This window comes from Cajanus cajan, chromosome 10, assembly GCF_000230855.2.
Source record: "Cajanus cajan strain Asha chromosome 10, NIPB_CcT2T_4, whole genome shotgun sequence".
Lineage (NCBI taxonomy): Eukaryota > Viridiplantae > Streptophyta > Magnoliopsida > Fabales > Fabaceae > Cajanus > Cajanus cajan.
In genome coordinates this window covers 17366447-17380025 of record NC_138526.1, presented here as the reverse complement: position 1 = coordinate 17380025, position 13579 = coordinate 17366447, and the positions used below count along the sequence as shown (strand labels likewise).

The 13579-nt window shown below is 26.7% G+C and overlaps 1 protein-coding gene across 2 annotated transcripts; it reads left to right on the top strand.

Annotated features, from left to right (window-relative positions):
* LOC109817142 (putative ADP-ribosylation factor GTPase-activating protein AGD11) lies at positions 1-11698 on the top strand. 2 transcript variants are annotated; one of them, XM_020382342.3, is made up of 11 exons: positions 1-109; positions 684-808; positions 2093-2179; positions 4850-4934; positions 5493-5568; positions 6720-6883; positions 6992-7229; positions 7620-7736; positions 7828-7923; positions 8700-8937; positions 11115-11698. In XM_020382342.3, the coding sequence occupies exons 2-11, from the start codon at positions 757-759 to the stop codon at positions 11126-11128; spliced, it is 1167 nt and encodes a 388-aa protein (XP_020237931.1). In that variant the 5' UTR covers positions 1-109; positions 684-756; the 3' UTR covers positions 11129-11698. The 2 variants fall into 2 exon arrangements, with proteins under 2 accessions (XP_020237931.1, XP_020237930.1); XM_020382341.3 differs by lacking the exon at positions 11115-11698 and having other exon boundaries at positions 8700-9127.
* The last annotated feature ends 1881 nt before the right edge of the window (positions 11699-13579 follow it).

Below are 13579 nucleotides of genomic sequence, written 5' to 3'. Positions count from 1 at the left end.
TGATACCAATATGTGTTGTTTACATATTTGTTGATTTGTCATGAACAAAAGTTAACACGCCCCATGTAAGCACATTCAAGCATTTTTCCTTGAACATCAATGTTCTACGGTGGGTTAAACATTCATCACATCAATAACTTCAATCTCAATAATCGTTAGTTCTCACAATGGCTTTTGGTAGCCAATGTTCTATGTTTCCTTAAAATAAAAATAAGAAACTGTGCAATTTGTTAGAACTCAAATTCTAGGAATAATAAGTGTCTTGTTTTCTAAAATCCCTATTTAGTTTCCATTTCAATTTTTTTTTAATTTTTCAATGCACCTGAAAATTTCATGCTTGTTTCTTCAAAAATTGTCAAGCCTTGTTTCATTAAAGATTTATCTAAAATTTCTCTAACTTTTCTGATCTCATAAGACATAATTAATTAGATATTATTCTTTGATATGTGAAATATTCATTGTTGATTGTAGAGAATAAGATGCCATTCACTTGGGCCTAATTTAAGATGTGAATAGAAATAATGTGATTCGTAAGCTCTTAGAAAAAACTTTTACTTTCTTTCCTTGTTCATCGTTGTTTTTTCATTGGTATTTACCATTGTTTGTGTTTTTCTTCATGATATGTTACATTTGTTATTTTCAAGATGATCAAATATGTGAGGTAGCCTTATATCTTCATGCAGAGAAGCAATTGACAAACATATGGCTATTCCCAGATTGTAACCTCAATTTTTTTGACCTGGTTTCACATATTGGATGATGGAGATGTCTATTCAACATGAAAATTCTGATACCAATGAAGTATCTGGTAAATTATTATTCTTATAATCATTCCTTTTTTTCTCTTCCTTTATTCCAAAGGAACATTACAATTATATTTCTTTTACAAGAAGATTGAATTCATTAGTATATGATGGGTCTGATTTATTTATCTTTTCCTTTCTTTGCCTTTATTATTTATATTAAATAATTTATATGACAAACTAATTAATACATGAGAAGAGATAATATATACAATTTCTTTCCTCAAGAAAATGAAAAATGATGATTCTTATTAAATGTTTAAATAACTAGGGATGTTATTATACCAAAATTCTATTGAGTTCATTGTAGTTAAAGATTATTTGGACAATTGTTTTGTTCATTGCAAATTTGGTAGTCTTTCGATTGTTTTTTTGTTTTGATTTTTAAGAGTATAGTAGCTTTAGATAATATTTTACACCGTGGGATATTAATCCTCATTAGTTTCATTTAAGTAAATCATTAAAGAGTTCACTTCCTAAATACACCTACCCACCTTTTAGTGATAAATAAGTTAAATATATCAACCAAAGAAGCAAATGTGATTATATAAGAAGAATTAACTGAAAAAGCTTTAGATGTTTCTTTTGTGGACTTAAGGATGATTTCCAAAAGATGAAGGTCCAATCCAAGAGTTATGAATCGTAAGTATTGTCATAACGGGTAGCCATGAGTTAATTTTTTATTTTATTGTAACTAATGTTATTTTAAAAGAATCACAATTTTCATCTTTTTTTTGAAAAAAAAAATAACATAATGAGAATACTATAAATAATGGCTTTCTCATTGTCAATTTTTTTTTTGGAAAATGCCTATTTAAAATGTTCTTACTTCTTCTTTTTTCTCTCTCTCTCTTTCTCTCTCTCTCTCTCTCTCTCTCTCTCTATATATATATATATATATATATATATACACGCACATTTATTGAGAAGTATGACTTGAAATATTGCATTTTTTTTATTCTTTTTAAGTTTGTGTAAGTTTAGTTTTTCAAGTAAAAAAGATTGGCTTCCAAAAAGGTGAATTTTAATTTCTATGAAAGTAGAAATAATTATTCAAATAAGGAAGAAATATTAATTGTTAGTTTGTAACAACGAGCAAGACCAAAAAGTGGTTAAAGAAAATTAGTTTATTTAAAATTAGTAGAACATGTCATATTATTATATTTTATAAAATTAATGTCTCTATTTATTAGTAGAATTTATTGGTAGTTATTCCCTCTTGTATTTTCTTCACAATTTATTATGACATTGTATCATAATAACTATAATATGAAATGTCTTAATTTTAGGATCAAGATCTTGCCTTTATGATCTATTTTGTTCCGAAACTCCGGGTTTGGATACATTAAGTCAAAGAGAACGATGGATGTCTTCTGGTATTATTTTTACCCTTTATCTTTTTGTTTATATGTTGCATTAAATGTTTTTTCTTAGTTTGTAATGTATAAAAGGATGTTTAACTTAAAAGTATGGATTAACCTTACAGGATTTTGTTAAAGAAATGCATGAGCATTAGACTTGATCATTTAAATGAATTTCTAGTTTCATTCCTCTATTTTTTAAGTAAAAAAATAACTATTCATCTTTGTATGACATAAATTATCAATATCCCTACTATTTTCATGGTAACCAGATAACCATATAGAAATTAATTATTATTATATTATTAAAATGTCATAAACCACATGATAAAATAAAATGTGTCTTAATATAAACTTATATGAATTGTAAGTAGAAAGTACATAGTTGGGAAATGTTATTTTTAGTGATAGGATTTAGATGTATAAAATTATCGAGTTTAACCAAATAAGAATGTAATATAATACACTTGAGAAATTTTTATAACTAGATATATCTTTTGTCCAAGGGCTATAAACATGTCATGTTAAAGTATTTTATATGCGTGTGAAATATCTAATGTTCATATAAGAAACCAAATAACTACATACCACACTTGAAAAATATGCAAGCCTATACATTTTATGCCTAATGGCCTAATTGTATCATGTTTGGATATTTTAGATGCTTGTAAAATAGCTATCATTCATATAATGGATACTTCCTTAGTTTCCAGTATTCTAAATTAATGAGATTTTAATAATTAAAAGAATTAGTATAAAAAATTAAAAGAATCAAAATTCAAAATTATTGATATCATGTGAATTGTTATGTGTACCTCATTATATATATAGATTAAATGATTAATTTAGTCTTTGCAATTATATTTTGTTGTTTTATTAGTCCTTAAAACTAAGAAAAAACTAAACATTTTTATAGATTCATTTTAAGTCCCCAAATTATCCATTTTTTTTTGTTTTGGTCATTAGTCAAAGGATTTAAGTGATAACAATAACATATGTTGAAAGATCAACATGATGAAAAAAAAAGTTAATTTTAGAAATGTTAATAAAATCATTAAAAAAAAATTAGGACTTATTTGAGTTTTCTATTTGCCATAGTTTCAAAGACTAGTATGATAACGAGTTACAATTTCAAGGATTAAATTGACGATTTACTTTATAACTTGTCATTTACATAAGAATTTTATATTGATGAGATAAATATATTTTTAGTCATAAGTTTTTTTAATTTTTCTATTAGTCCTTAAACAAAAATTTGACAAGTCTAGGATCCTAAACTTTTCATTCATTAATATTTTTGGTCCCCTTGTCAAGTATCACTGTTAAACGATGATGTGAAAATTATGTTAGTTATCACATAATCAACTATTTTGATATGACTATATATATTATTTTATTCAATAATATTTTTAGTCCTTCATTTCACGAAATTCACTTTTAGTCCTTTAATAATTTTTAATAGTTTTAGTTCTTCATCTTTTCATGAAATTCATTTATGGTCCTTCAACATTTTTTAACTAATCTATGTCTTTCAATTATCATTTATCATTTTTTCTTGCCCCTTCCATCCAATATCATCATTAAACGATGATGTGATAGCCATTGTAATATTCATGTGACTTCCTTGTGGACTACTAAATGGTTTAAAAAAAAATGTAGTAAGCAAAATAAGAACCCTAAATACATAAATTAAAAATTCTTTAAGTCATAATCGAAAAAACAAAATCAACTACCCATAGTAAGCAAAATCAACAAGGATAAGAAAAATCACAAACTATTGAATCCATTAATGAAAACTCTTAAGCACCAAAACCAAAGAACCTTCAAAATTTCAAGCCTTCAACACTCCAATCTCTAACCCTTTTTCTCAAACAAAAACTAAACTCTTTCATCTTAATGTTACTCCCACAAACCTCTTTGCTCCATTAGAAGTATTGTAAACAAAAGATGGACACAAGGTTGAAACAATGGTAAGAGAGTGAGGCGGCTCTGATGAGTTTCAATGTGCATATTAAATGTTTAATTGTTATAATATTTTGTCATAAAAAAAAATATTTGAATCCTATATATATATATATATATATATATATATATTACTTAAAGTGAGTTAATCTGTTTAATGCATCATCCAATAGTGGGATGAGTTGAGATGACTATTTTGTGGCTAAACAAAAAGTAGGACGAGTAAGTTTGATTCACCTTTTTTGCCAACTGGTATCATCCAATAAAATTAAAATAAAAAATAGAAACTAAAAATATATATAACTCTTAATCAATTGATGAACCATCCTAATCCATGTATGAAATAATAAGAGTTGCAAAATAATCATTTTTTTTTTATGTTAATGCTTTTATTTTGAAATCTTAAAATTCTTAAAAATATAATGAAGTACTAATATCTTAATTAATTTTTAGTTGTATATTGTTGTTTCATAAAATGTTGTCAACCAAAACTTCTTGGTTTCAATAAATTACTATTCCTAAATATATGATATAAAGACAACAAAATGGAATAGTTTACAACTATCTATTATAGAATAAAATGAGAATATTTCAACTAAATTAGGAACAAAATACCTCTTGTATTATCTTTGGTGGAATTTTTAAATTATTATCATTTTAAAAGAAATTTCATTGCATAATTTATTGAATTTAATAGTTAAATCTTGTTCATATGGATACTAGGTCCACAAAAAAGGTTAGAAAATCTGATACGTCAAGCTGGGAATAAATATTGTGCTGATTGTGGATCATTGGAACCAAAATGGGTGTAAGTATTAATTTATATTTAAAGAAATTTACTCTATATGTATTGCAAATTTCCCATGTTGTTTTGATAACATTAACATGGATCATAAACTAGGTGTTATTTTTTGTTTGCAAATATTTTTTTAGCCTTTGTATATGTTAATTAAGAAGATAAATGTTCCTTGCATTAACTTACACTTGAATAGTAATCAATTTCAACCATTTTTCTTATTTGCTTCTTATTGTGTTGAAACATCATAAAAGACTTTGCAACTTTTACTATTTCAGCTATATATTTTACATTTGATATATCTAAGTGAATTCTTGGTAAGTTTTAGTCAATGTTTATCTCCTTAGTAAAGTTTTCTATTCTTTTTTAATGTGTCACAATAAATGATGTTGTAATGAGAGTCTTTTTTGATACTTTATTTTTTTATTTTATATTTTTAAATTGCTAAATGTAGGAAGAATATTTGGGCACATAAAATACAATATCTAAAATGTATAAACAAATAAGTTTTATAAACATGAATCTAAATATTTAAAATTAATTTTATTAACACCATTGGCTAAATACCAGGTCTTCAAGTCTTGGAGTATTTATTTGCATCAAATGCTCTGGTATACATAGAAGTCTAGGTGTCCACATATCAAAGGTATGTTTTGAACATAACTTGTAGAGATTTTTGAGATAAGATATTATAAATATTGTGTTTAGAACTTCAATTATATATGTAACATTATGATCATCTTTTCTATATCTATATTTCTTTGCCAAATTGGGAATATTGAAAGTATTAAAAATATTTTGAAATTTTTTATTAGGAGTATTAAAAATATTTTGAGCATATTTCTTCTTTAATATCTCTAACTATGAAGAAAAAAAATATTTTAGTGTATTATATGTTTACATTCTTTTAATTTTCTATTCAAATAATGATAATTTAATAGTTAAATTAAAATTGTAGTTTCTTATTTCAATTTTTAGTTTTAGTTTGGTCCTTCAAGTTTAAAAAATTTCAATTTGGTCCTTTAAGTTTAAAGTATTTTATTTTGGTTCCTTAAAGTGTCTTTGTTAAACTAAAGAATTTTTTTTAAGATACCAATTTGATTTAACATAGCCTATTTAAGCGACTGAACTAAAATTTTTGAAATTTAGAGAATCAAAGTAATACTTTTTATACTTAGAAAACCAACCTAAAACCAAAACTTGAAATATAGGACTAAATTTATAATTAAGCTTAATTCAATATTAAAAATATTTAACAATTTTTTTATTCTTAATTATTTTATAAGTTACATATAACCTATTACATAGTTTCCTAATGGTTCCCTTTTTTTTATAAATTTTTTTAATCCTTTTTTTACTGTTAACTTTCACTTATGTTAAATTTATATAGAAGTGATCTCATTATCAATCACTAGAAAGTATGGTAATAATTATTTAATGATACTTTTACTTAAGTGATTATAAATAAGATTTCTAATAATTAAGTGAAGTTCATGTAAAATAAGTTAAGAACTCATGCAATTGACAACTATCTTTGATTTTTAAACTACTATTAAGGAAGAAGTGGACAAAATGAAAAAAATAAATTTTGGTAACTTTAAATGAAAAGTTAATTAGTACACTAAAAATGTTTAACAATTTTGTAATCAAATTTGGCACCTAGTCTTTACTATTTAAGTAATTTAAACATGTTTAGATGTGTTAAAAATTTGATGATAGACAAGTACTTTATGGCCCTTCCTTTTGTCCACACATGTTTAGGAATGAAAACTCTAACATGATTTGACATTCTCGTAGGTTTTATCACTAAATCTAGACGAATGGACAGATGAACAAGTTGATGCATTGGTGAAGTTGGGTGGAAATACACTAATCAACAAGAAGTATGAAGCTTGCCTTCCAAGTAACATTAAAAAGCCAAAACCAAATTCTTCCATTGAGGAGCGCTATGATTTTATTAGGTAATTGGGAAAACACACATACACATGTACATACATATACACACATAATTCACAATTCTATAACAGAAATACATCATTGTGATTCTCATGCATTATTTTATTATTCAGGAAAAAATATGAATTCCTACAATTTTTGGATACGGAGGAGAATTTGTCTTGTCCCTTTGTACCATTTCATGCAAAAAATTCATCAAACTCACAGTACAATTCCTCAAATAACAATGCCCTACACAATAAAAGGCATTATGATAAAGTACCAACTAAAAATCGTTTTGGGAACGCCTTTCGAAATAATTGGACAAAAAAAGATTCTGATCACAAGAATGCAAAAAAGAGCAACTCATTGGTAATGTTTTATTTGATTTTTGCAACTCATATCACTCGTCCTCTATATAAATTGGATAACTCATTTTGAAATCAACTAATGCAATAAATTATGCTATACAATAAAGTAAATATGCATTATAGTGAGAATTTTGTTTGTTGTATAAATTAGATGACAAAAAAAGTAGGTCAACATAAGATTTATTTTTCAAAATTTAGACTTCAATTTTTTTTAAATTACTAAGAAGCACCTTGATTGTTTAAATATTCATATAATTTGAAACATATTATTTTGTACCTTATTTAAATCCAAAACCATGTAAAAATGACAAGTTGAAAATTAATAGTTTTTTTTCTTATTATTTTTCTCAAATATATAAACTAAATTATCCTTATTTATTTAATACTATAGGTAGGTATGATTGAATTTGTTGGGCTAATCAAGGTTAATATGGTTAAAGGCATTAACCTAGCTATCCGTGATGTAATGTCTAGTGACCCTTATGTCATCATATCTCTTGGTCACCAAGTGAGTTTTTTCATCTCTCAACTCATTGGCATCATTCATATATGTTAAATAAACTTAACATGCAATAATAATATTCATTCTTTTTTTGTAGACAGTGAAGACACGTGTCATTAAGAACAATTTAAACCCAATTTGGAAGGAAAGCCTAATGTTGTCAATTCCTGATGACATTCCTCCTCTTAAAATGGTAAGTTGAATACCATTTTCTCTAAGTGGGTAATCTCAAAAAAAAAAAATTAAATATGTCTTTTGATAATTGGAACACATAATCTTTTACTCTTTATTTGACTTTTTCTTCATTGGTAGGCTAATATTTTAGAGAAATGTTAGCAATAAACTATTTTCAACAAACTCTTTATTATTAATTTAAATGTATTAGAAATCACAAGTTTTAATGAGTCTTTCTTCTTATTTAATGAGCTAGACCTATTATTATTATTTTTTACTTTATAATAAATTTAGAGTATGATTTAGTGTGTTAAAAAAAGTGAACTAGAGATTATTTTGTTAGTGTCCTTCATAATTTAGAACTTTTGGCACAACTTTTTTTTTTTTTTGTAATTGATTGCAACATAACAATCATACTCAATGGATACTAATAACATTACGACATTTGGTGCTATTTAATAATTTTTAAATTTACCAAATAAGTAAGGTGTTATTTTGTTAAATTTGATACCTAGTGACTAAAGATAGGTATATATGTCAAACTAATTCCTATAGACCCATAAGTAAATGGTTTGGATCAAACTTGCCTGCAAAATACATGAGCCTAGACAATTGTTAGTCTACATCACCATTGTGTAGGTTGGTGGGCTAAATTAGGCTTAGTCTTGTGTAGGTTGGGAGCTAAACAAACTAACTTGTAAATAACAACTTATATATCAAGCTTTATTAGTCACTATTGTTACTTTCTTTTAGCCTAAATTTTTGAAATTTACTTATTGTGATGTATATGTGTAGGTTGTGCTTGACAAGGATACTTTCTCAACTGATGATTTTATGGGAGAGGTTGAAATAAACATTGAACCTTTAGTTTCAGCTGCAAAGGCATGCGAGAAATCATCAACCATTGAGTCCATACAACTTGGAAAATTGGTAGCGAATGGTGACAACACTCTTACTAAAGATGGTATCATCTTCCTTGAAGATGGGAAAGTCAAACAGGAGGTATCAGTGAGGCTACAACATGTTGAGAGAGGTATGCTAGAAATTGAGCTTGAATGTGTTCCTCTAACTCAGTAGTTGAGAGATGTTGAGGTTCAAAATTTAACAAAAACACTTTTTAAAAGCATGTATCGTTGTAGATTGTCTTGTCTCGGTTCATCTTTGTTCATTATTCAATGACTGTGACCATCCTTCTATAAATGATCAAACGTGAAATATCAAAAGGAGTTTTTGTTGGAACAAAAGACATTTTGAATTGTCCATCCTTGAAATGTCTCATGATCTTGATGAGAACTAATGTTATTATATTTTGGTGATCTAACGAGTTATTTCAGCTAAGTGAAAAATTCATACATCAAAAAAGTGAAAAGGTATAAACATTTTTTCTTATGCATAAGAAACTCTATTTTGGATCAAAAGCATCCAATGAACTAATTAATTTGATCATACAATGTTTTGCTAAAATCAAGTTTCAAACAAGAATTAGAAAACTAGCAACCAAATTGTTTATATCTCTAATACATAAAGTTATCGAAAAAGAACTTAAGTCCAAAGCTTATAAAAATATGTTAATGCCCTGCAATAAGTATTCTCATGCAAGTTCAAACCTTAATGAAAATTTGTTTTGGAATGAACTTACATTCTGAATACCTTAGCATTTATTGAAAAGTAGGATTTTTTAGAAATATAAAACATTAGTCTATAACTTATAATAGTGGAAACATATCTCTTTTAGTCATTGCTACTAAACTACTAAATATGTAATAAAGTATTTAGAAAATAAATAGAGTTCTTCTAACTTTTGTCCTTCCTTAAACTTATTAAATAATGAAACACCATAGACATTTTTTATAGGCAAAACTAAAGATCCTCCACCTTATTATCGTAATAACCCTTCATTAGTTCCTCCATTAAGAACCAATAAAATATGTTTATTATGATTCACAATAGTTGATTATTATTCTATAACAACTCCTTATTATCAAGTAATTAATTAGATTAATAAGGTAATTAAATTAAACACAAATTTTTATGAGCCATATAATTTTTCCAACATTCTCCAATTTTCCTCATATACCCTTTAAAGATTATCCCTATCATCAACATCTAAACATGACCATTTAACTTGAAGTTTTAAATTCCTCAAAACTACATAGAAATTATCATACATAAATCATGATGGTTATGTTTCAAGATAAACATTTCTATCGATTTATTACAAGGTATAATACTTTCTAATATCTAAAATAGGTCCATACTATATTGATTCAAATGAATCATATCTTTATATGACAAACTTAATGTGCACAAAGTTATAAAATTAAAAAGACAAACTTTAATGCAAGCCTTTGAATATATAATCCTAAAATACTATAGCTAGCAATCTTTTGCTGGATCATCGATTCTGCAACTATATGCTCAATGGAGAATAACTCTCTTTTGACCTCTACTAATTTGTTTGTCTTGACTGTCACCTTCAACATTCTTAAAAAAGAATTCTTAGTCGAGAGTTCTTAATTAGTCTTCAACAAAATTGACAACTTTAAGACTAAAAACATTATGTTTGTGATATAATCTTTTAGTATCCAACAAATATTTTTCTTTAAAGTGATATTCAAGAGTATCATATACTCCCACTTATTTTCTCAAATTTCACTTGTCAAGAATTCACTTTCATTTATTTGGAATTTTTGACTCCCACTAACTTTTGGAATGTTTGTACAAGGTGATAAAAATATATACCTTTTTTGTGATATCATATTATGATAATTCATGTTAAGTTAAAAGACGATTTTGGACCCCTCAAACTTTCAAAGTTTTAATGATAACAAACAAAATATTTTTCTAAGAGAAAATATTTTAGAGAAATACAAAATAGAAGACGTAAATCGTTAGAAAAACAATGTGTTATTAGACGAAACATATAGTTTGACTTCATAAAGTCTTAAATGCATATCATTTATAATAACTAATGACTACTAGTGACATGTCTAAGTGATTTCTAAACAGATCGAAGTAAGAAAGCTCTTTGAAACTCACAAATATGTTATAGTGAATAAAGCCATTCTTTATGCCAAAACCAATGAAAAATAGATCCTTGAAATCATGCCAAAAGTTAGCAAAAGTTGATACAAAACTTTCTCTTCACTGACACACACTATAAATAGTCCATTTAGTATCCTGAAATTGATAAGTAGCCTCCTTTATCAGTGACAATTTGGTGAAATGAATTTAATGCATCAATGGAGACTTCTCATCTCAAGAAACCTATAACAAAGACAGATGAAGGTAGCTTGTGAGGAACTCTCAAGATTTTGCAATAGTCATCTGCATCCAGACTACTATATAAGAAGCTTCATGATCAAAAATAAAAAGAACTTTTGTACTAATTATTATTCATCGATTCTTTCTTTAAAGACTTCAATTGATTGCATCACGTCTTATTCGTAAGATGAAACAAAATTTGTAAAACTTTATCCAGATATAACTATTGTTATTTGGTTGAGCTTAGAGAAGCTTGTTTGTAAAAGAATACTTGTTTTAGCATAGAAAGGATTGTTCGCAAAATAATATCTGGTGTTGAAGTTTGGAGAGGCTTTGCTTGAAAAGAATACTTGGGTAGATTGCTTGAAGAGACAATTCAAAGAACACTCATGTTTAAGCTAGAAGTGACTTGTTAAAAGAATACTTGTATCTTATTTAAGATAATGGAACTTAATCTAGTTGGATTGAGAACTACATGTAGTCTCATTGGTTAAAACGAACCAATATAAAAATATTATGTGTTTTATCTACCTCTTCTTCAACACTCTTTACTGATAGTGTTACTACTTCACTACTTGAAAAAGTGTGAGTTTTTGATTGATATTATTCAACCTCCGCTTCTAGTGTTTGTCTTTTCTCCATAATTCATAAATCAGTAAATTCAAAACTTTTGATGCAAAACATGCATAGAATTTACAAACATTATATATGGAAAAAAAATATCATAATAAAATAGATCATGTCTATGGGCATAGAAATATCCTATCATGACATTTAGCCTATAACCTTAATTAATTATTTCTTCCTTCTGAAATAACTCTTTTGTTACATTGTTTAGGATGTTATGACTATTCCAAAACATGTAATTCATATATTAATTCATGAATTAATCCTTTATCATAATTTAAATTTGAAACATTTGCAAATTGCATAATTGCAAAGTTTAAACATGATCACTTATTATTCATAATATGAGATTGATGTCAAATATATATAAATCTAAGGACATAAAACGTGTTTGTGGGCTACAATTATACTCAATTAGATTCATCACATAAGCTTATGATAAAACTATCAAATTATGTTTTTTTTCTTAATCCGTATGGGTAAGTTAAAAAAATATAATTTGATATTTTATCCTAATTGATTACACACACAACAATAATTCATGTGAGATAAAACTTATTATAATCAACTATAATCAATTACAATATTATGTCATTCTTTATGTGATTTAAGCAACAAAATATATAATTTCAATTAATTAAAGATATTATGGCTGATCAATAATTAATTAAAATTATAAGCATCACTAGACACACACACACACACACACACACACACATATATATATATATGAAGTTCTCAATAATAGAAAACTAATATGATCTTAGAAACTTTATGATTCTCACAATCATCAAGATTTGAGACATATTATTTGGTAACAATATATGCACTAACTAAATTAATTGATACCTTTGGATAATCCTAATGAATTTTAATGTACCCATAAACCAACAATCATAATGCCAACCAACTCAAGTTCAATAGTTTCTTTCAAGGATGCATGGTCTCCCTCACCATACTCATACTTTTTCCTCCTCATGTTATGGTATCTTTTTTGACTTCTAATGGTGGTCTTTAGTCTTTTCTTAGTACGGTCTAACCAATTTAGCAATTTGTGGCACTTCTTCAGGCCCTAATACAAGGTTCTTTGTAGGTTCTAACTAGCTCAAGGACATTCCATAGTTTCATTGTGCACTGTAATTATCTTGGAGTCATAAAACATCATTTATATACCCCCTTAATACCATTCTCCTATCATGGTCCAACACTAAACTAATAAAGCTAACAATAGGGATCAAACCTCTTGCCTTTCCTAATCTCACCTATCAAACTTTTGGCTTTCTTCAATATATCTCATTAAGGATGTTCTAAGGGTTACTCACATGTCAATATGGGTTTCAAAACTTATCTTAAAGGCTCAATTCTCTAGTCATCAAGGTAGATGGATTAAGAATTTCCTACCTATATGATGGAAACCTTAATTGGGAGAGACTTGATTGACATAATTTTCCCTTGAAGCTTCTTGGACGGATATTTAACTTATTGGACTCCTTCAAGCTCCTTCAATGGCTTATAATGATGTTAGAAGCCATTTCTAACACACAAGAAAAGGTAGGATCTCCCTTAGGTGACGCCACACTCTTGAAGAGTAATAAGTCTCTTCAAATTCTCACCACACTCAAGAATGTAAGAGAAAAGGAAGAAATTTCAAATAGAGAAACAAGCTTTGAAAAAGAGAATTAGAGAAAAGTTCATCCAATTTATTAAAATCTCAAAAGAAGTACAAAATGGGTCAAAACTACAATATATAGAGTTTAGTTGGCTTATAGTGCAAGCTAGACTAA